Below are 21,968 nucleotides of genomic sequence, written 5' to 3'. Positions count from 1 at the left end.
TTGTCAAAATCGGTGAATATCTCCTCACAATCCTTTACCTGAACTGTGTAAAAAATTCAGTGTTTATACACTACACGCTCACAATCAGCTCTGTTAACGGTCATGTTGCTAGCTAGGGTGGGTCCCCTTTATTTACATAGCCTTTATTCACACACCAGTTTACAGAGCCTAGGCTGTGTACTAAATTCTGATTTGGGCGAAAAGTGATTTTGACAACAAGTGTTCTCCAGAATCGCTGACTCCACCTTTAAAGCTACTACGAGTAAGTCGGCACGTTGGCGACACCTTTGAACAAAAGCGGTAGTATTTTTACGACGCCAGCTGTTTTCTAGCTCGTGCTGGGAGTGCAAGAATCAAATAATCAGGAAGCAATATGGTGCGTGTCCGTGTGTTGAAAGTGTAAGGGGAACCGGACTCTTTTCGGCTTCCAGAGAGTGGTTAGTGACACAGCATCAACTAATGCCAGTAAGTGCTAAACACACCTGATTGCAATGAGTTGATGCATTGTCACCTCTCACGTAGCTGAACGAGTCCGTGTCCGTGAGATGGCAGTTAGTTAGTAGTCTAGGATCATGATGAGGTAATGTGTTTATGTTGTTGTAAATAATGACTATTTCAGATTAATAATGGTCATCTGATGATGCTGGTGAGGCAAAGTAGACTGTGTTTTAGGAGGCTACCGCTCATTCATTTAGGAGTAAACACTGCAGTCTAGGTTCGCTCCGTGAAATTGTGTATACGTTGCCTGGCAACGCCCTCCCGCCCGCCTATCACTCTCACTTTTAGCTTTTCTTCATTGCCTTTTATTTTTTTTCTTTGATGGTTCAGCCCCGTTATCAGTCATTATGACTACAAACAACTGTCTCAAACAAGGCTCCCGCTCCCCTTCCCTCACCTGGAGCCATAGGCTTCTCAATTCACGTTGCTGCGCCACACTGAAATCTGCGACCAATGCGGATATGTGACCATAGAGCATGCACGCGTGAACCGAAAATCGGACTGGGTGTACGACCAGATCAAATGCAGTAATAAAAACTATATAAAAACGTCTTTCTTTGCACTGATGGTCTCGTTTGCTGTTAAAGGTAATTTATGATTATGAGAGGAAACATGAGGCTGTTTAAAATATATTTAAATGTTACTCGTTGCCGCTTTAAGTGTGTGAAGTAGACTGTCATGCAGTGACTTACATGGTGTGTAAAGCTCGGTCTGAAGAGCGTTAGGGAAAAGGTCCCTGGCGATGGCCCCGTCATCCTCCCCTTTGTCCAACCAGTGGCCACAGGGGAAGCGCAGTTTCTGTCCAAGAGACTGGGCATCAATCTCCACCCAGTCCAGGAACCAGCCCGCTGATCCTCCTCCTTACAGGTTAGAACAAATTATTGTAATCATCACACATAGAGACATATTTAGACTCAAAATCACTACACAGGCATTGAGGGAGTCTGTCCTACTGTACCACGGTTGTCATGTCCAACATGCAGCTTCTTCAGCGGTCCGATGTCCACAGCTTCAACCGTGAACTCATCGATCATACCCTGCTCAAACTTATTCCTGTGAGTCTTTGAAGCCTTCAGGTTGATTATCCCTGTAGATGTGTACACCATAGACATTATTTAATTTATTTAAATACAACACACGCATACAGATGTTATTGCAGTATTATATAATCTGAACTAGTGTTACCTGTATCATCCTTGGTGCCGTACAGCATCATGAAGACATTTGCGTCCGTTCCTGCGTACTTTTTGTCACCGGTTTTTATTCTTATTGTGTATGTTGTTGACATGGCTGCAGTGAAAAGAAAGCAGAACACATTCATTATTAGCAATCTTGAAATTATAATTCCTACTCATTATCTAAAAAAATAACTGTGTGTTTTTCAGAGGTGACTTTAATTCTTCAATACAGTGTTTGTTCTCGTCATAATGCTGCTCTCACCTTTCTGTTCCAGACCCAGTGTGGCTTCAGAGTCTTCATCATCATCATCATCCCCTTTCTTCATAAAGGCCTCGTCCACAGGGACAAGCTCACGCGCAAGCTGTCCATCGTCCTCATCAACAGCCAGCCAGCGTTTACAAGGGAAAAAGTACCTAAAACACAATAGTAGACAATATACCTTGATTGGTGTATAGTCTGCAAAGTAAAAACACATACAATCATGTCTGTTTAGCAAATGTCCAAAAAAATCTACTTAAATTGAGCCCTAGTCTCATCAGACAGGCAGATGCTTAACCAGAATATTCCAGAGTACCATTTCACACCACACAGTGGAGCTCTGAAGACATTTTACGAGGTTCTGTCTCTTATGAAGGATAATGTTGTTTTTGTGAAACCAATGGCATTGATTTGGTATCTCAAATGATTCAGCAAGGGGTAAATCATTTCTGAACTATTAAATAGTAAGATTACATTTTATATTTTTTTTTGTAATTAATTGGTTACATCATTCAGGGCATTTGTGTGAAGATGCAGTGCTGCTGAATGTGTTTTTATGACATTGTCCTGACTTACGTGGTGTCATCTTTGTTGTCTATAATTTCCACTCTGTCCAGAAACCAGCCGGCAGCGGCCTGGCTGTTGTCATGGCGGATCCTCAGTTTCTTCAGGACGCCCAGGTCGACCGCTGTGATGGTGAAAATGTCTTCCTGCATATGGGGTCAACCGCCAAACAAACCAGTGCAGAGGGTCAGCAAATGTCTCCGGTCGTAGGTCTTAAGAACCACATTACTAACAGTATGTATTTGATCTTGATTTAACTTGTAAGGCTACATTTGTTTGAGAGAGAAGAGAGAGAAAGAGACTAGAAATGTAACAGACCAGATCAAAGAAAATACATAATGAACAGTGGAAACAGGAAGCCTTTGAACCGGAGGCGACAACACACAGTTGCTGCGATGTGTCCTGTAGTTTAATTAGACTCTGGAGATTGCTCCATGCCCAGAAACACAAAAACATTATACAATATATAAATAAATGGCAGCATATTAAGAGGCACTGTGGAATTTTAAATTTGCATTTTGAGGTCAAGGAGGACACATCACAGAGATAGGAAAGTTGAAAGAAAAGTCGACATTTTACAAAATATTCTCATTTGCTTTCTTACGAGTAAAGATGGGAACATTGATAACAATCTTGTCTTTATGTTACATCTGAAGTTAAATTCAGGGGGCTGTACGCTTAGCAAAAGGGCTTGTAACAGCCAGTCTGGCTCTGTTCAAGGGTTAGCATGAAAGCCTGAAAGCGCTTTTAAAGCTCACAAACTGACACGTTACATTAAACTTGTAATATTTGTACAAGAAAGGAATTGTGAAAATATATTTTTATGCTTTATTGATAGTGCAGAGAGACAGAGGTAAAATGGGGCAGAGAGGGAAGTGACATGCAGAGAATGTCAGAAAAGTTTGTAGAGTACATCTAGAATAGACAGAAGCAAAGGATCACCTGGCCTTTCTCAAATTTGTTCAGGTTGTTTGACTTCCTGAGCCGCCGTTCCCCCGTGTCGCCGATCTCTCCGTAAATGTTGACGTAAACGTTGGCGTCGGTCCCTGCCCCCCACATGGTCCCGGTAAACACAGAAACCTCATAGGAGTTCACTGAGAGGGAAAGTTCACATGACATTTTAACATTGACGTAACATGATGACATTTTTCTAATTCAAATTCAAAATGTCACCATCTATCCATGTATTTTAATACTTCTTCAAAGTTGTTTCCACTTTTATTTGCTATAGTTCTTTCCGCTCATTGACGTAGTGGGTTGTGTAGCTGCTACTGACTGCAGCTGCAGGCTCATTTGCAAGCAATTTAACACAAAAAGTGACATCTGCCTCGTTTTTGAAGAACAAATGTGTAGCACTAGTGGCTTTCAAGCTTCTAGACCAGAACTGGTTCCAATCTCAACGATCAGGTAGGCTAATATTTTATCAGTGGAATCATCAACTCAAACGATTTTCTTGATAGACCCATATCTTTTCAAACAATCAAGGATTTCTTCATCCACAAATAACAGTGGGTGGTCCCATAACGCTATAATATAATGCTCTCATGCTCCTCACCCTCCAGGTCTTCGTTGTCCTCAATCAGGAGCTCAACCACAATCTCCCCATCCTCCTCGTCCCTGGCCAGCCAGCGGTTACAGGGGAAAGAAAAGGTCTCCACCACTTCCTGCAGCTCCTCCACAAACTCCACCTCCTCTTCTTTCTTCTTCTTCTTCTTGTCTTTCTTCTTGTCTTTCTTGGGCTCCTCCTTCTTCACCTCCACCTGCACCATGGCCGTCGTCAGCCGCTTGATGTCCACCGTCTCCAGGAACCAGCCGTCTCCCACGCCTTTCCCGTCGTGGTAGATGCGTATCTTGTAGATCTTACCAACATCTAGAGCCTCAATCTGTCAATGAATATGAGTAATGAAACAGTGGCCAAACAAGGAACTCAAATGTCCAAACCATACATTGATGCCAAAAAGGCACAGGCTGTATAAAGACCTTGAACAGCTCGGTGGTGCCACGTTCAAAATCGTTGGAGCGACTCCTGAGAGTGAGAACTTCAGTTTTTCCCTCGTCGCCGTAGATCTGGCAGAAGACGTTGGCATTGGTGCCACCTACACGGCAGTCCCCCGTGACCACTGTTACTTCATAGTTGATCACTGTTAGATTAAGGGGCATCACAGTGTTATGACAAGAACGAAATGTATGTATAGCAGAGCAACACACTCACTGTTAATGGATTTAAAGCTTTAGTGCTTACCTTTTTCATATAGATGAATTGCCCAATGAGTTGACTTTTAAAAGTCACTAACTAACCCTAACCCTTACCTAAAGTTGATTAAGCATATCAGCTCAATCAAACTCTCTCTGAATTTCTCAGTATGGCAGCTTTTACAAACTGGTTTTGCCCCCCCAACACTGGCACAGGAGCTCATTAAAAATCCAAAGAAGCACACACAAAATATTTCAGTTGTTGACTGCTAAGCGAAAACCTGGAAGTACAGCAGAAGGTATAAAATCCATGTGCGGTCACCGTAGGCTTACCTCATGTAGAGCCGACAGTGTTGTTGTAATTACTCAGAATAACTCATGGGGCGACAGAAGTTATACACTATAGCTTTAAAATGACAAATGCTGAATGTAATGCAGTATTTTTTTTATTCTGTTAATATTTACATTGTTCGATCTCCAAGACCTCACTGGGATATATCTCAACCTCCACTTTCCCGTCAGCCTCGTCTTTGCAGAGCCAGCGGTGGCTCGGGAACATGTACTGCATCCCGTGAACCGGCACGGAGATCTGCACACTGTCCAGAAACCATCCAGCCCGCAAGCCCTCATTAGTGTGGCCAATCAGGAGGCGGTTGATCTGTAAACGCAGTGGAGGATGAAACTGAATGTAAAAACATCCAAACTATTCCTTCAGTTTGCTGTGACTTGCATACACCTGAACAACTTGCCTTTCCGATGTCAAAGGTATCGACGGTGAAGATGTCTGTGGCTCCCGTCTCATAATAGTTGCTGAGGTCATTGTCGGAAACTGCCAGTATCATCTTGTTGGTGTCGCCTTTCTCCCCGTACAGCTTGACAAACACCTTGGAGTCCGAGCTGGCCCCATTCACGCTCCCCGTCTTGATTGCTATGTGGTAGCTGACATCTTGGGAGGGCGGAAATTGGTACATTAATGTTATTGATAAAATCATGAAAATCAAATCTTTTAGTTTGATTAACCTTCTTTATGCACTCACTAAAGAGACGCAGGCCATCTCCATCCGGGACTAACTCACGGACAATCTGTCCATCATCCTCATTACGGTCCAACCACCTGAAGGAAAACATATAACATACGAAAAACCTATAGCAGTAAACCAAGGATGAGATCAACCCGCCCACCAAACCTCCCTAAAAATTGCAATATGTGAAAATAAAATTCATAAAATCATATTTATTACTTTAATTCTATTGGATTTGAGTCAAGAGATTGACAGAATAGAAGACCTTGTTCAGTTTGGACAAGGAACACAGAGAAAAGGTAAGTAACCTAAAATGATTGATCATTTGTATAAGGAGCCACCAAACCTTTTACCAGGACAGACAGGGAGGATAATCCTTTCTCTAGACGTAACACTGCACCTCAGCCTTGTGGTTTGGCTCCAGTTACTGAAGGCGAGAGCTGGCTGACCACTGTGCATGTACTGGCTATTTGTCATGGCAAACTCTTCTATCAGCTGACTAACTGCTTAACCCTCTCCACTAGAGAACCAGTGAAAGTAAGCGTGGCCAATTTATGAGGCTTTTAGGGCCATTTAGACCATTTTGTCCAGCTGGTTTGTGTTTTGATGGGATTTAGAGTAAAACAATTAAAAAGATTTATACATTAAACATGAAATGCTGTTTATGCTAAGCAGGACTAATTGTCTATAGAGAGATTTGAGAGTGTTTTTTTCATTAACTATGAAGCTACAGCCAGCAGTCACTCACCAAGCTGACTAGAGAGCTTTAGAGGCACTTTGGAGCAAGACTTTCTTCTTACCTCTAGCCTATGCTAAGCTAAGGTAACTGTCTCCTGGCTGCAGCTTCATATTAACCGCACAGAAAGGACTTTTGATCTTCTCGCACAATTCCTAGCTGTATTTCCAGAAATGTCAACCATTGCCTTCATGTCATGCTTAAAGTATGATTGGCTTGCCTGAAACAGGGGAACACAATGGCCAAACTCTCTGGCTGGCCCTCCTCTCTGACCATCACCTTGTCCAAGAACCAACCGCAGCCTCCACCGCGGCCGTCGTGGCCCACACGCACTCTGCGCACCTGGCCCAATGTCACTGACTCAATGAGAAACTCATCGTGCTGAGGGCAGACAGAGGGGAAAAGCTGGTCAAAAACCTGGTGTGTTATTTATGAATTTTGTGTGATCATGCACTCACGTTGCCCTTTTCAAATTTGTTGACATTGTTTTTGCTCATAAACATGAGTCGCTCCCCCGTGTCACCAAGGTCACCGATGACGTTGAGGAAGACGCTGGCATCTGTGCCACTGCCGCTGACGTTGCCGGTGCAGATGGTGACGCGGTACTTTATCACTGAAGAAGAAAACAAACAAAGACACTTGTATTATAGCCTACCACATAAAGCACCTACGTTTACTCAGGACCGATGTACTGTCATGACCACTGTAAAGGGAAGACTACTGACAGTTAACATGGAGCTTGAATATCTGCACTGACTGAGAAGTTTATGTGCATCTAGGATAATCAATTGTATGCGAACACCATCTGTATGTTTTTTTACGTGGCAGCGGCTCATCGATAAGTGCTCCGGTGGCTGGAAGCTCTCTGACGATCTCATTGTCGTCTTCATTGATGTCCAGCCAACGGCCACATTGAAAAGAATACTTCTCCATCGTCAGGGTCTTGAGCAATGTGACCTGCAGAGAGTCAATAGGTTGGATTTAATTCTGTGGAACTATTTGCATTGCACACATGCTCTCTTTAGATCATAAGTTAAAGTTTTTTAAATAAAAAAAACCCTTATCAGATGGATAAGCAATTCGGGGCTCACCCTTGCCAAATGCCAGCCAGCGAATGGGTGTCTCTTCTCGTGCCAGATGCGTAGTTTCCGCAGTCTGCCTATGTCTGGCATTTCAACCTACAGGGATCCCAAAGAAAATAAAGTTAACAACAGATACTTGGAAAAAATGTGAAAAAAATCACAATGTGCTCAGTTTAGCATATGTTCCAGGACCTACCACAAATCTATCAAGCTGGGCCTGTTCAAAACTGTCTGAGTTGTTTTCCAGTCTGACCTCATCAGACTTGCCATTCTCCCCGTAGATCTGCAGAAACACCTGGGCATCTGTCCCGGCCCCCTTTACATCGGATGTCCAAATCCAAAGGGACCATGGGTACTCTGGAGTAGAAGAAGAGTTGGTTTTATAGTACAGTGGGCAGGTTTTTAAGAATGTAAAATGCTCTAATGCTCTGTGAGATCTTTCTGCAAAATACTTAATCACTTTCTCAGTAAACACAGTAGAATATGTGTGATTTGCCACCCACTTTTCTGTTTTTTCTGCCTCAGAGAGACCATCTCATACAGCTCCCTCTCGATCAGTCCGTCCCCCTCGTCCTCGTCCAGCCACATGCCGCACTGGAATGTCTGCTCAATGCCCGTGAACGGACAGTATATCACCACCTAAAAAAGGGAAGTGGGTGCTCGGTGGGTGAATAAGAATTTTGAAATCACTCTGTTAACATAATATATACACGTCGTGCTGTACCTTTTCACAGTACCATCCGGCGCCAACAGCCCCGTTGTCGTGCCCGATGGTGACCCTGCTGAGCGGGCTAATCAGCTCGCAAATCTCCACGTTGAAGATGTCGATGAGACCACGCTCGAAAGCACCGCCCTCCAGGAAGAGTTTGCCGCTGTTCCTCAAGCCCTTGGAGCCGTGCATGCAGAAATGGATCTTGGAGTTGGTGCCTGCACCCCTAATGTCTCCAGTCATCACCTGTACATTGTAAACGATTCCTAAGTAGATAATGCAGAGAATACATAACAACATGCTCATTTATTCACTGTTAAAATGAAAAAGTTAGGAAAACTCAACATTTCAAGGCGACTGTCTGAAGCGAGGATTCAATTATCCTAAGATAGTGGCTTGTGTTTTCTCACCCATTGGTTGCATGGATCCCACCAGCACATCTCTTTGTATTTTGCCATCGCCTTCGTCCATGGCAAACCAGCGATTGACCGGGAACTCGTACATTTCTTTATTCCCCATGTCATCGATGACCACCTGAAGAGACACATTATGTACTACTGTATGATGAGTGTTTTATGTATGATGAGTGTTTTATGCACATCTATAAAGATGATCATGTGTATATATTGCACATGCCTTATCTAGAAACCATCCAGCTGATGAGCCTCTGTTGTTGTGGCCGATGGTGATTTTTTTTAGCCTTCCCAGGTTTGGCGCCTCTATCGTGAACTTGTCCTCTGACCCACGCTCAAAGTTGTCCTTATCACTGTCCAGTCGTCTCTCTCCTTTCATAAGAAACAAAGCATTTTGTAATTGCAATATCAAACGTATATAGAGTCATTACAGCAACAATAAATGTACAACCATCATTATCTCGGCTATTGGTGATGGTAAAAAAGAGAGGCGTTTTTTTTATAATGTTTTTCAATACTTTTTAACATTTTAGAGACCATGTGGTTAATCAGTTAACAGGAAACAATATGCAGAATAATCGAATAATGAGAAAACGTAATGTGCGTTGTGGACCTACCTGTGTCACCGTTCTCTCCAAAGATGTTAAGGAATACATCAGCATCCGTTCCACTTCCCTTGATGTCAGGAGTGAACACACTCACTATGTATTTATTTACTGCAAAACATGAAATATCAAACAGAAGAAAAAAAATCATAATAAAAATGCAGTGTTTTATATAAACAAAGCAAGTAAAAGTATCAGTATCTTTCTAAACCACTTTTTCTGCAAGACAAGACAAGTCACGCAATAAGAAGCACTATGTTATGTCATTATTTGTTGGGACTTTTCCATCGTCAGTAGGCTGGGCTACTTACTTAATCCTCACTGAGATGGTTTCCAGGTTAAATATTCATAACAGTCTGTGTATGTGTGTGTTGTGTAAGTCACAGCTATATGTCTATTAACCACTCCCTCGCAGCACGCTGTTCTCGTGTCTCTATCTGAGCCTTGGCTTCACAATGATCTGCTTGACTGACTGTAGATACTGAGATGTTAGATCACATTGCAACATGGGACACATAGGGCGATAGTTTACCTGAGGATTACACCGATGGAATTCAATTTCAAACCCGACACAGTAGGAAGACCTGTAGACTGAGACACCTTTTTGTACAACACGTGCTGTTGACATTGACAAGTTTATAACACATTTTTTAAATGTTTGGTGGTGGCTGTATCTCAATAAATTGTTGTTCTTGACTCCCATTCAATTGATCATATCAGAGGCAAAACATCTGAACATATATGACAAGGATTTTTAATATCTAAATTTGGGGAAGATTTGATTCTAAGGAGACAGTGACAATAGCATGAGAGCTCTTGGACTGTCTGATTAGTTGTGAGCTGTCTTATGTATATCGTTTTTTTGTCATGTTGACTTTGGGACATCTTCAAACTTTCTATGAAAAACTGTTATTTTCTTTTAACATCTGTGAACCTTTGTGCTTGTCCCAGAGTGACCTACGTTTGGGGAAGTCCATGGGGTTCATGCTGCCCAGCAGGTCCCTGACATACAGGTTGTCGGCCTCCTCTCGACTCAGCCAGTTGTTGCAGGCGAAATAGAATCGCAGATGGGGCCGGTTCATGTCGGTCACCACAACCCGGTCCAAGAACCAGCTGGCGTTCATCCCCGTGTTGTCGTGCTCAATCCTGGGGAAGTCAACGAGTCATAGTGGGACATGAAATCACCCTGCAGGTAATCACAGAAGAACTGGCCACATCACACGAAAACAATTTCTTCAGTGGTGAATACCAAACAGTGGATACTTTTGTTTTAAAGCATTGTGCTTCGGCCATAGAAATATCATGAGGACTGAATAAGCTGTAGAATGATAGAATAAGACAAAGAAATATATTCAGGCATCTTAATGAACTATTTTGCTGGCGATCAGCATGTGAAAATGTCTTAACTACCTAGTCAGCAGCGGAGGAACGACGGGAAGTAACTGCGTCTGCAATTTTGACATTTTTAAATGTTTAAAAAAAATATAAACTCCATAATATAAAATGAATCAATAACAATAATTATTATTGTTCCTATAATACAACACAATTTAAAATATGTGTTCTGAGCAAGGATATCAACAAGTTTTATCAAAACTTTTGGAACATGAACATGCAAATCTTCCAAATACTTAATTTTATGAGCCGTATGAGCAATTCCTCTTTTTTTTCACACTCACTGACTTTTAAATGTGCCCTGCTGCCTCATTTCACTGTTCATGTAACGGCTGTAATGAAACTAACAGATGGGGCTTAACCAGGGTGAATCAGTTGATGGCCAGAAGCACAGCTGGGGAATAAGTGAGAAATGTTTCTGGTATCCTCTCTGTAAGCTGCTGTTATCCTGTGTGAGGTGAACTTAACTATGACGCATGAACTGTGATGTTTTCACTGTGCATTTGGATATCTGCTGCAGCCTTGACAACACCAAATGGGCATTATAGCAAATATGAATGTATGTCATTTATTTCACATGTAATTTGCTGTACAGTACCGCAGCTTCTTCAGAGGCCCAACATTGTGTGTTTTGATACGGAAAACATCCGTCTTATTCTTCTCAAACGCAGTTCGGCTTCTGTAAATTGAGGAAACAAGGAAAGATTTCAGTGTGTGTGTGTGTGTGTGTGTGTGTGTGTGTGTGTGTGTGTGTGTGTGTGTGTGTGTGTGTGTGTGTGTGTGTGTGTGTGTGTGTGTGTGTGTGTGTGTGTGTGTGTGTGTGTGTGTGTGTGTGTGTGTGTGTGTGTGTGTGTGTGTGTGTGTGTGTGAAAGATAAGAGAGAAAGATGCTCTATTTAGGTTAATTTATATCAGGTTACATCACAGTGGTTGTACAGTCCAGACAAAGAACTGAAGTGAACTCTGGAACGGTGAATTACATATCCTGACAGATCCGGCTTAGGGTACCCTGGTGGTCTCATGGCAGTAGTATCATTTGAAACCTCCTGAGGCTCAGCCACTTCATCGCTACCTCCACCTCCTCCCGTATATCTACCTCTCACAGAGATGAACTGGGCCCATGCGCAAAGACTGAGGAGCCCCTCTGCCAACCACGGTGAATCAGATACCCTCTTTTTCATTAGCACAGAATGCCTGCCTTTGTCTCTGACCCACATCTCCATCTGCTCTCCTCTCCCTGCCATATTCAACCAACGGACAATGCCAAGGCTCCAATAATTAAGGGGCACAATGTCATATACTTAAAAAAAGCTGCCAAGAACTAAATACTGTCCAACAACGCTTGGATGAATGCCCTTGTTCTCTGTTGAGTGTAAACTCTCCTGTAAGACGATGATGAAGAGATATAAAAAAGCAAACGCAATGCAAGCTTTGGAAATTCTTGCAATCTGAATTTGTTAAAATCACACAGAATTTCCAAAGAGTTGCATTTTGAATCTGCCTCGATTTTTCAATCGGGCCAATATTCGTAGAGACAAAGCAGCCCTCCCTGACCTGTATCATGTTGTGAAGTTTGAGTCGATCATTACACAATACAGGCAGGACCTAATATATATCGGAGTAAGGTGAAACTCCTTACTATGCAGTATGTTTATCACATGACCAAAAGTCTATGTATAGTATTTCATCCGCTGAGCAACCCTACAGCCACACAGCATAGAGATACTGAATACATAGCATGTTTGGCTTTCTGCAGTGGATGAATGAGACCACCGCAAGGTGTGGGTGACATGGTCACAATAAGTTGGTATATCCTATACGCTGCACAGGTAACCTTAGCTGTCAATCAATGTGTGCAGAGATAAAGGGAGCCTGCTGCTGGTAAGATCCCCTGAGAGTCATTTGATCAGCAACAAGAATGACATCGTGGTCTTCTTTCATTCACTACTGAATGGAAAGGAAGACCGGCCATGTCAAATAGTTCCTCCTTACTCCAGATATTCTGTGTCCGACACTTTATGTGACTGTATAGAGAAAGCATTCATGCACCACAACCACTTTTGACAAATTCATGCACTTTACGGGCTCATTGACCTGATTAGGGTTATGTCGAGCAGGAATGCTCTCTCATACAGTGTTATGTACAATACAACCCAACACAAGGACATAATAATACCCGTCCTTTAGCAAACTGATTATAAAATACCTCTTTTCTGTGCTGAAGGATCAGAGAGGAATAGAAAAGATTAAAAGTTAACAGCTGACATAGCAGAAATGTTAAACTAGCTCAGCAGTTTACTGATTATTAAAGTAGCTGAAACAGAATGAAATATAATAAATTTAAAGCTACAGCGTTTCAACGAACACCTGAAATAATAAGTGCAAACAAATCAGAGCAGAGTGGGTCACAGAGACTTGATTTAGAGTCTTAAATATGACATATGTATCAAAGTAAACTATAACTCAATGACATCAACGGGAACATTTTCAAACTCACTTGCTTGCCAGGTGAACCTTGGGCGTGACGCCAAAGTCTCCAAAAAGGGTAACAAACACATTAGCATCTGTTCCGGCCCCTTTTACATCACCAGTGATAGTGACCACCTCATACACTAAAACAAAGAGGAGAGTGGATATTAGAAAGAGAAGGGGAGTGTTCTCCATGTTGTAATAAACATAACAATTCTGAAATAATGAGAACACTGTTAAGCAAATCAATTCAATAAAGCCTAGGACAAAGGAGTAAGAGAAGTAAGAACTTCTATGAAAGGACAAACACAAAGTCACATATGCAGACAGTGTCCAATAATCTATAAACGTTAAGGAGCATTATGTTTCCTTCCATGCACAGCAAAGGAATTCAATGCGGCGAATCTTCAGCGAATCCATGTCTGGTGTGACACACCAGCCAAAGGCTCTCTCACATTTCACAGTTGTGTCTCTTCGTCTGACTAAGTCACCAAGTCCATGGGAAGGTAAACAGGATGAAGACTCAGCCAGCTGCCGTAGTTTGCATCATTAAAATGTGTCTGACAGGAGCAGAGGAAGAGAGGAGTTGACACGCACACATCCAAGGTCACTGTCGGTTTACAGTTTTAGCCACGTTATAGCAGCATGGCAATGTTGGCCTGTTATGGCACGGACTGAAACATCTCAACCAATGTTGGACGGATTGCTGTGTCATTAATTGTCCCCAGATAAATAAGCCCTCTATTTATGGTGACACAGTTGTTTGATTACATTGGTTTAAGACTACATGTCTGCATTACAAATTACATTCCTGTTAGCCTCCTCAGCTATACTTTGTATTTCTTATTTGTTAAACATTTGTTAGTGTCTGCCAATTTGTCTGTCTGTATTTGTTCTTTGCTTTGATGATCTCTTAAATTTCTAATGTCTAATCTTGATGTATTGTATGCCCCTGTAAAGCACTGAATTGCCTTGTGTCTGAATTGTGCTATATAAATAAACTTGCCTTGCCTTGCTAACAAGCTAACATGGTGGGGGAAATGGTGAACATTATGCCTGCTTAATATCTGCATGTTAGCACACCTATATTCACATTAAGCTCAAAGAACCACATACAGCCTAAAGCTGGGAACACACCGCATTGGCCGCCTGCGGCGGTTGGCCGCGTGAATGCAGGAGGTTCGCCGCTTGGTCATATTGGGCCATGTTCACCGCAGTCGCCGCCGCGGCCAACCGCAGCCTCATCGTAGGCAGCGGTTGGCCGCGTGACAGCAGGAGGCTCGCCGCTTGATCATATTGGGCCATATATTCCTGACGCCGACGCCGAGATCAGACCCGTCACACTTACGGTGCAACAACAACAATAACATGGTCCAGCTGTGCCAAAAAATACAGATGTAGGTTCACTGTGTAACCAGCGGCAGTCTTGTCACAAATATCATTAAAACAGCCTGAACACGCACCCCGATCTCAAATACACACACATTAACAGCAATTCAGCAACATACTAAACACATTAACAACAGCAGTGTGTGCTCAGCAGCTAAAATAAAGGCAAACATCAGCCTACCTGAAAGTGAAAGTGTGCCGGCTGACGGAGGACAACGGTTCTTCGCTGCACTATATTGGAATTCCACACGGACACCGCCGTCAAGTTTGGGTATATTATCCTCAGGAACAGCACACAGCTTGGTGAGTTTCACTATGCTAACCGGCGCTACCTTGGCTAAAGTACAACCAACAGCTAAACAGATGCAAAATAGCCTACACATATTTGCAGAATGTATTGGAAGCCCGATGTCCTCACTCCACACGCCCACCTCGTCCTGCAGACCACCGCCACCGGGCAATCTCAAGCTGATTGGCTGTGGAGGCGCGGTGCCCGGCGGCGCTGCAGAAAAAGATGAAAAATTTCATCTTTTTCTGCGGCGCCGTGCTCGCCGCACAAGCCTTCGATTCACGCTCCTTCGATGACACAATTTCTATGCGCCGCTAATGGCCGCGCTCCCGATTCACGCGCCTCTCATGAGGCGCGGCCACGCGCCGCGCAAGCCCCCGCCGCCGGCCGCTGGACGCCGATTATTGGGTGGACGCGCGGCCACGCGCTAGTACATTGACTTTGTATGTAATCTCGCCGCGCGGCCAGTGCGGTGTGTTCCCAGCTTTAGAGTTGCTAGCATGGTAGACTGTTTATCCTGCCAGATGATGTAGCCTTTGCGTGTGGGTTGTTTCTTACAAACATGCTTCATAGTCTGTATAATATGGTGTCATTATTGTGTGAGTCACATCTTCCTCAATTTTAGTCACAATTAATGCAATGAGCTGTGAATGACTCAGCATTATTTTTATTTAGACACGCCACCTGTGTTTGAGTTACAGTGACAACATTAAATCTTCAGCAAGAGATTAGCCAGCGATTGGCTGTTGCATGTGACTCAATAGCTTAGCCTATGAGGCGGTAATTCTATAGTCATGCATTTCTGTATAAATAGAGGATGGAGTGGTGTCCAACCTGCACAGGGTTGTCTGGTAGATTTGGTCCTTAAGAGTATCCAGGGTAAATGTAATGAAAAGTTAAGGTGGGCTGAAGGATCAACAATATTAAAAACTTTGTATGTTCCTTAAAAAGAAGAATACATAAAGTTCAATTAAGGAGAAGAAGAAGAAGAAGATATAGAAAAGACAGATTATCTAAAAAGATCAAGGAGCTATTTGAGTTATTTGACCACAGATGATCCGATAGGAACATGGATACCTAGCTACCTGTGAGCATAGCTTTTAAAACCTGATAAAGGAAGAAAGAGAGACACCTGATAAAATCAGGTAGACAGCAGCCGTGTAATACTGAGCGAGTGTCAGACACCTGAGCGAGTCAGTGAGGTTAGAAAGTCATGTACTCAGGCATGTATCACTGTTACTGATGCTAAATAATGATGGTAACTGCTCCTTTCAAATTGTGCAAACAGATCAGGAGCTTAAAGTGCATTCACTTTAATCAGTTGCATAATTGGAGAAAATTGGCAGAAAATTCTGGAAAATACACTGAATGTCACATTTTCAGCAATCTCTCTGCTAACATGGTCGGGGTAAAAGAGATTTTAAAATCTTGAAATACAGCTGAGTGCTGTATTTTTCAAATGCCACTCTGTCGCCTATAATTTGTACCGGTATTTAAGCATGTATTTTGGGTTAAACACTTTGGTGAAGATTAAAGAAAGATAGTGGTTTCAGTTTAATGTCAAAGCAGAAAAACCTTCCCCTCTCATGCCTAAACATAACAACATTGTTTCAGTAATCGAGATTAGTCTTGGTCTCATACATTACTCAGCTTTGTCTCAGCCTCAGACAAAAAGGACTTGAATCCTTTGATTTCGGATCAATTTGAGGAGTGCCTATGATTTGTGTGTTCTTTCCATATTTTATCATTTAAGTGTGGTGTACCGTGATGGACTCACACTGTTCACTGTTCAATGTTCTTGGTCTTGACTTTGTCTCCATTACACCCTTGACTTGATCATGGCTTGGTTTCGGTCATGGTGTTGAATACAACACTACTTTCAACATTAAAATGTCTTTGAAAGCTCAGGAAAAGACAAAAGGTTTGACCGTTGTGCTAATGCTAAGTTGTGCTTTTTATTGAATGATATTCCAACTCAGCTCCCACAAAACTGAGTTGAACAAAACCTTAGGTTACATGTACGTATAGGTACTTTTAATAAATGGACATTTTTATATTATTTTAAATGTTATAATATTTGCCTCCACCTGCAGGGTCTGGTTCCAAACCGACCCAGACTTCTGATCTGCTTTGGGAAAGCCTTTCCTGGCCCCGGCAGTTCTTCCAACCCCTGAGACTGGGACGGCTCCCAGCACCTGTCTGCACCCACAGCTTCTATTTGGCTCCATTCATGTGGAACATAACTGAGCTTTCACCCAAGAACAATCACAGAGGGATTTCTCCATTATGCTGCTCCTGCTCAGAGCTGAACAGGAGCTGGAGGAAACCTTTATTCAAGATTTGACCAGTTGAGACTCCAACAGGTACGTACCTGTGTCAAGTAACTGAGACTTACCTGAAATACATCAAGTGTGGCATCTCTGTGTCCTCTACGATGTCAAATCCTTACCTTTCTTTTTGTAGTACTCATCCTCATATCCATCGGATGAGTCCGTGTGATACTCCATCAGCTCATTCTGGTAGATCAACGCATAGTCCAACTGTTTCATTTTGGCTTTTTTCCCATTTTTCTTTTTGTCTTCATCACTATCCGCCGATCCCTTCTTTGCCTTCTTCTTTTTCTTCTTCTTTGTATCCTCCTCTTCCTCGATCAGGGGCTCCTCGTCGTCATCGTTATGAGACTTCTTCTTCTTCTTGCCATCTTTAGACTTCTTATCCTTGGATCCCATCTCCTCCCCGACCTTTGGATTCTCTTCGGAGGATTTATTTTTCTTCTTTTTCTTCTTCTTTTCCTCCCTCACCTCCTCAGTCACTTCCTCTTCAAGCCCTTCTGATTTCTCCTTAGTGGAATCGTCGGTCGTTGGGTCATTGTTGTTCTGCTCGCCCTCCTCAGCTTCATTTTCAATCACAGCCCCAGCAGCATCATTGTCCTCTTCTACTTTCTTTTTCTTCTTTTTTTCCTCTTTCTTTTCTCTTTCACCCTCTTTTCTCTTCTTCTTCTCTTTCTCTGGGACCTCCTGGTTCTCGGAGCTCTCAGAGCTCTTGTGTTTCTTCCGACTCTTCTCCCCTTTTGTGGTGTCCACGGGGGTTACGCCGTTGCTCCTCTCCGTTAGCGTTGGCTCTGTTTCCTCCACTTCGTCATCGACCTCTTCGGTTTCTTCAGAAGCTGTGGATTTTTTCTGTTTCGACGGCATCTTTTATTCATCCACTTCCCTGGCTTTTAGTTTCGTAAATGCTGCCTTAAGTGTCTAATGGTGTAAGACAATTCATTTGACCCTTGGCTGGAGGGAGGTTGTAGAGAGGTTGCTGGGATTGTGAGGGTTCAGAGCATCCTGGGTGTGAAAGCCTGCAGGTCTATAGACTCAAGGCATGCAGAATGGAGCGGTGGCTACCTGGACGTCTCGTACCTGGGCAATATATGGCCATAAAGCCAACACACAACACTCATGAAAAATTACTGTCACCTCAGCAATCACGTGACCGATGGGAGAAAAGCCCTGTGAAAAAGGAGCCTTGCACAGAGAACTTATCCTCTCTGCCGCGGCACGCTTCATTATTCATGGTGTTAGGATCGCTTTACGGCCGGGGGCGTCTCGCTTTTACAGTACCTGCAGTCACATACACACACACACATGCACACACAAACTCTCCTTTAAAACTTTTTGTCTTTGTTTACTCTGGTGTGGGAAAGTGTTGAAATGTGTATAAATCACATCTAGAGATCCTGATTGACTGCAGGCGGTTAGCGCTAAGCTGGAAGACTGAAACAATTTACCTGGTTCTTTATAACTACATCAACTTCCATTAAAGGATGTTATAGAAATTATATCATATTTTCCAGAGACAAAACTGAATAAAAAATAAGTTATTCTCTATAAATGTAAGTGTGCGTTTCTGCAAGAACTCTGCAAAAAGTGTGAGATTGGAGATGAACTATTTGCACAATGATGGTTTTACATTCATCGTTTGTTTTTTGTAAAACATGAATTCCCAGAATTGAATAACTAACTAAAATCAAAGCTGAGCAACAAATTCAATTCTTCACTGAAAGTAATATTCAGAATGAATCCAAACTTTAATTTATTTGACATTTCATTCAAAATGTAACAAATTTAAATCCTATTCAAAGTGGCAAATATAAAAGTACAAGATATTTTCTCCCTTCATTTGTTTGGAGAAAAATAATTTGGGTGGGAATTTATGCATTATAATTGAATTTGCAGTACCATTAGGCTTTACAATGGAAAAAAGTGTTGCAAAATACAAGACAAAAACTACAATTTTAAGAAGAATGTTGAGAGCTTTCTTTATATTTTACATGGAATAGGAATTTTAGTTAGTATTTTAGTTAGTAGAAAGACAACATAATTCTTTATGCAAGGCAGTTTATATAATTGCAAAAAGTCCAGTATGCAAGTTGCAGTTTCATCACACTGTTGTTCACATCTGCACCTGACTATGAGCCAAATCCTTCCATTAGCCTTATTGCTGCCACCCAACACCTGATAATATAAGCATCAAGGACAGGGGCACGCTTTGGTCATATTGATCTTTCAACATCAAATTACCCAACCTGCGGATGGCAGGCAGCGGAGACTCAAGCCAGTGCATAAGAGAGCCATTCCCCTAACACTAACACATCGCATTTATAATATTCAGGTTATAATATTTTATTATGGGATCAAAATAAGACATGTAATAATGTCACAAAGCTCAACTTACTTGAACTTGCTTATTGTTAATTGTTTTTTCTCAGAGTCAAATAATTTGTCATATGTGCACAGCTGCCAATCATTTCAACCAAAACATATTTTTTGTTTTCTATTGTTACTTTTAGATTAGGCCTACTTTTAAGTATGTTTGTATTTTGATGTAAAGTCCTTTTTAATTGTATACACCTATATCTAGGTGTTATACAAATAAACTTTAATTACACTACATACAAGGCATTATTCAAAATATACTTACTTTAACGGTGGTTGATACAACCTCTGACCTTAATAGAAGCCTACAGCTGTAGGCTAGCACTTCATCTTGCTATTTGATAATATTAATTACATTAATTACAACTTGTGACAATTGTATTAAGCTAGCCCTATAAAGTTAGCTATCTTTTTCAACCATTTACCCTCTACTTTCTTTTAGCTATCTATTCAAACCGTTTTTATTTTCTTTTAAATATGAATTTAAAAGGTTTAGCTATGACTTAGCTATTTATTTAAACCAGTTATTCACCAAGTTGTCTGTGTCAACCGTTTTTCCTATTAGCTAGCTAGTTGCTAGTAAGGCTACCTGTCTTTTTCAACCTTTTATCCATTTTCTGGCTTACCAACTAATATTCACACACTCTCATTCACAACATCTTTGTTCAGATGACATAATATATTGTGGACATATTTATAGCCTACTCAAATCCTACTTTCTGATTTTTTACATAGCTTGAGGTTACATTAGGCTACAACCCCACAATCTTTCAGGGTAGCCTAGTTCAGGAGTAGGTAGCCTAGTAGCCTATGTCTGTTAGTAATAACAAATGCTGTCTTCAATTCATATCACATACATCTTAAATCTTTATCCAGATGTCATAATGAATCTCTTTCTGCATAATTTCTATTTCTAACAGTTAAAAGTTACCTTTCTTATCTTTGCAGACAGGGGAGAATGTGTTGCACCACAACTCAGATATGATCTGCCACATATATTCCCAGCCATCCTTCTCTGTGTCAGTCAGTGAGAGGACACCGACACGACACCATCCGCTGTTTAATAATTGAGGTGTTGACAGTGGCTGTGCTAATTGTAGCAGACAAACCACAGGTTAACTGGTCTAACATGAGACAGTGAAATTAGCATGTTGTGACCTCTGTGGACCAACAATCACAGCGTGTGGTGGTCTTCACAGCACAAAATCAGGGAATTTTGTAAAATCAGGCTGCATTTATTTGTGGCAAAAGTATTATTTAAATATATTATGAATAAACTTTGTGCGCTCCTATGCCATCCCAACTCATGGTAATGTTCACCCACAATAACAATTGATCCATACACATAGGGTACAAGTGAGAAATTCCAGTTTATTTACAAACACAATACCAGTATAAAGAAATTATCCAGATTCATTTAAGAAGGACTGAGTTATAGCCTATATTGCCTCCGTACGTTACACCAATCAGTTAATTTCCTTTTCCATTCTTGATTCACTTGTGTCTGTACAACAATTTATAATGGTCAAGCCAAAAAAATTTTGATGCTTCCATTTGCTGAACTCATATCTCTTGTGCATAAACACACAACAAGTCTTGTGTAAACAATGAAAGAAACAGCATGTTCATACATTTTGAGCAACGCTGTCCTTCAAAGGAAATAATGGACAAGTGCACAGCCGAGCATGAACATAGGAGTGACAAAGTATCAATTCAAAGTCTCTTTTGCAGGGCATGACAAAATAAACAGTAAAAAAAGGCCAAACAGCTTTCCAGCGCTTAAATGCAAACTGAATGTACACAGATCATTTTTAATCAGTGAGAAAATGCATCCATTATATTACAAATCACCTTGAACGATTCATTCATCTTTCTGTGACTAGGTTTGTGTATATATCTCCAATAGCACTGTGAGCTCCAGTAGAGGCATAAGTGTAAACGTAGTTCAGTGATCATTGAAGCAGGCACACACAAAGCCAAGCATAGAGTAAAGTCATGCAGAGCATTTCATGATTATGAGTTCTGCTAGGATATAAGCTGCAAACTGCACATGAATTTCTATACCTCAGAGAGTCTTAAATGTGCTTCCATTCAAGAGGCCAACTAAGATGTAGTTGGATGGTAACGTTTTTTTTTTTTTTTGTAGATAAGCAAAACACATGGGTGAATTGCATATCATTTAGAGGGGTGTGATATCTCATAAGGCAGCATGGTTTAAGACATGAATGACGGCGAGAGGCTGGGTCGCACAACAGAGTTACGACGCTTTACAAATTGGACGGCCTCCAAAGTCAACGTTTATCTGAGGTGGTGCTTTTGTCCAAAACTTATTCTCCATACACCTCTTTTTTCACCAGAAACATCCAAGGAAATTTTCAAATGGCAGAAGTTAAAAACAGGCCATCTCAAATAGTGTTTTTAAAATATTCACCCAGTGACTCCGGTGAATAGGAAATAGATTACAA

General features: G+C 41.6%; 1 protein-coding gene across 1 annotated transcript in view; it reads right to left on the bottom strand.

Moving 5' to 3' along the window:
* Positions 1–17,994, bottom strand: part of loxhd1a (lipoxygenase homology PLAT domains 1a) — a gene marked incomplete at its 5' end in the record, with an annotated part of 31,410 nt that extends 13,416 nt beyond the window's left edge. The window contains 26 exons of the mRNA XM_080046491.1: positions 1,191–1,358; positions 1,457–1,585; positions 1,684–1,788; positions 1,939–2,090; positions 2,512–2,645; positions 3,442–3,593; positions 4,055–4,382; positions 4,480–4,640; positions 5,158–5,350; positions 5,442–5,638; positions 5,730–5,806; positions 6,671–6,831; positions 6,909–7,063; positions 7,272–7,407; positions 7,542–7,628; positions 7,729–7,889; positions 8,036–8,171; positions 8,257–8,507; positions 8,652–8,775; positions 8,878–9,026; positions 9,272–9,370; positions 10,221–10,405; positions 11,253–11,333; positions 12,860–12,871; positions 13,151–13,265; positions 17,250–17,994. Coding sequence (XP_079902617.1) covers positions 1,191–1,358; positions 1,457–1,585; positions 1,684–1,788; positions 1,939–2,090; positions 2,512–2,645; positions 3,442–3,593; positions 4,055–4,382; positions 4,480–4,640; positions 5,158–5,350; positions 5,442–5,638; positions 5,730–5,806; positions 6,671–6,831; positions 6,909–7,063; positions 7,272–7,407; positions 7,542–7,628; positions 7,729–7,889; positions 8,036–8,171; positions 8,257–8,507; positions 8,652–8,775; positions 8,878–9,026; positions 9,272–9,370; positions 10,221–10,405; positions 11,253–11,333; positions 12,860–12,871; positions 13,151–13,265; positions 17,250–17,994 — 4,393 coding nt within the window. The remainder of the gene's footprint in view (positions 1–1,190; positions 1,359–1,456; positions 1,586–1,683; positions 1,789–1,938; positions 2,091–2,511; positions 2,646–3,441; positions 3,594–4,054; positions 4,383–4,479; positions 4,641–5,157; positions 5,351–5,441; positions 5,639–5,729; positions 5,807–6,670; positions 6,832–6,908; positions 7,064–7,271; positions 7,408–7,541; positions 7,629–7,728; positions 7,890–8,035; positions 8,172–8,256; positions 8,508–8,651; positions 8,776–8,877; positions 9,027–9,271; positions 9,371–10,220; positions 10,406–11,252; positions 11,334–12,859; positions 12,872–13,150; positions 13,266–17,249) is intronic.
* Positions 17,995–21,968: the final 3,974 nt, after the last annotated feature.

Source organism: Ammodytes marinus, assembly GCF_949987685.1.
Source record: "Ammodytes marinus genome assembly, chromosome: 18".
Taxonomy (NCBI): Eukaryota; Metazoa; Chordata; class Actinopteri; order Uranoscopiformes; family Ammodytidae; genus Ammodytes; species Ammodytes marinus.
Note: the sequence above shows the minus strand (reverse complement) of the source record. Positions and strands in the feature narration are given on the sequence as shown.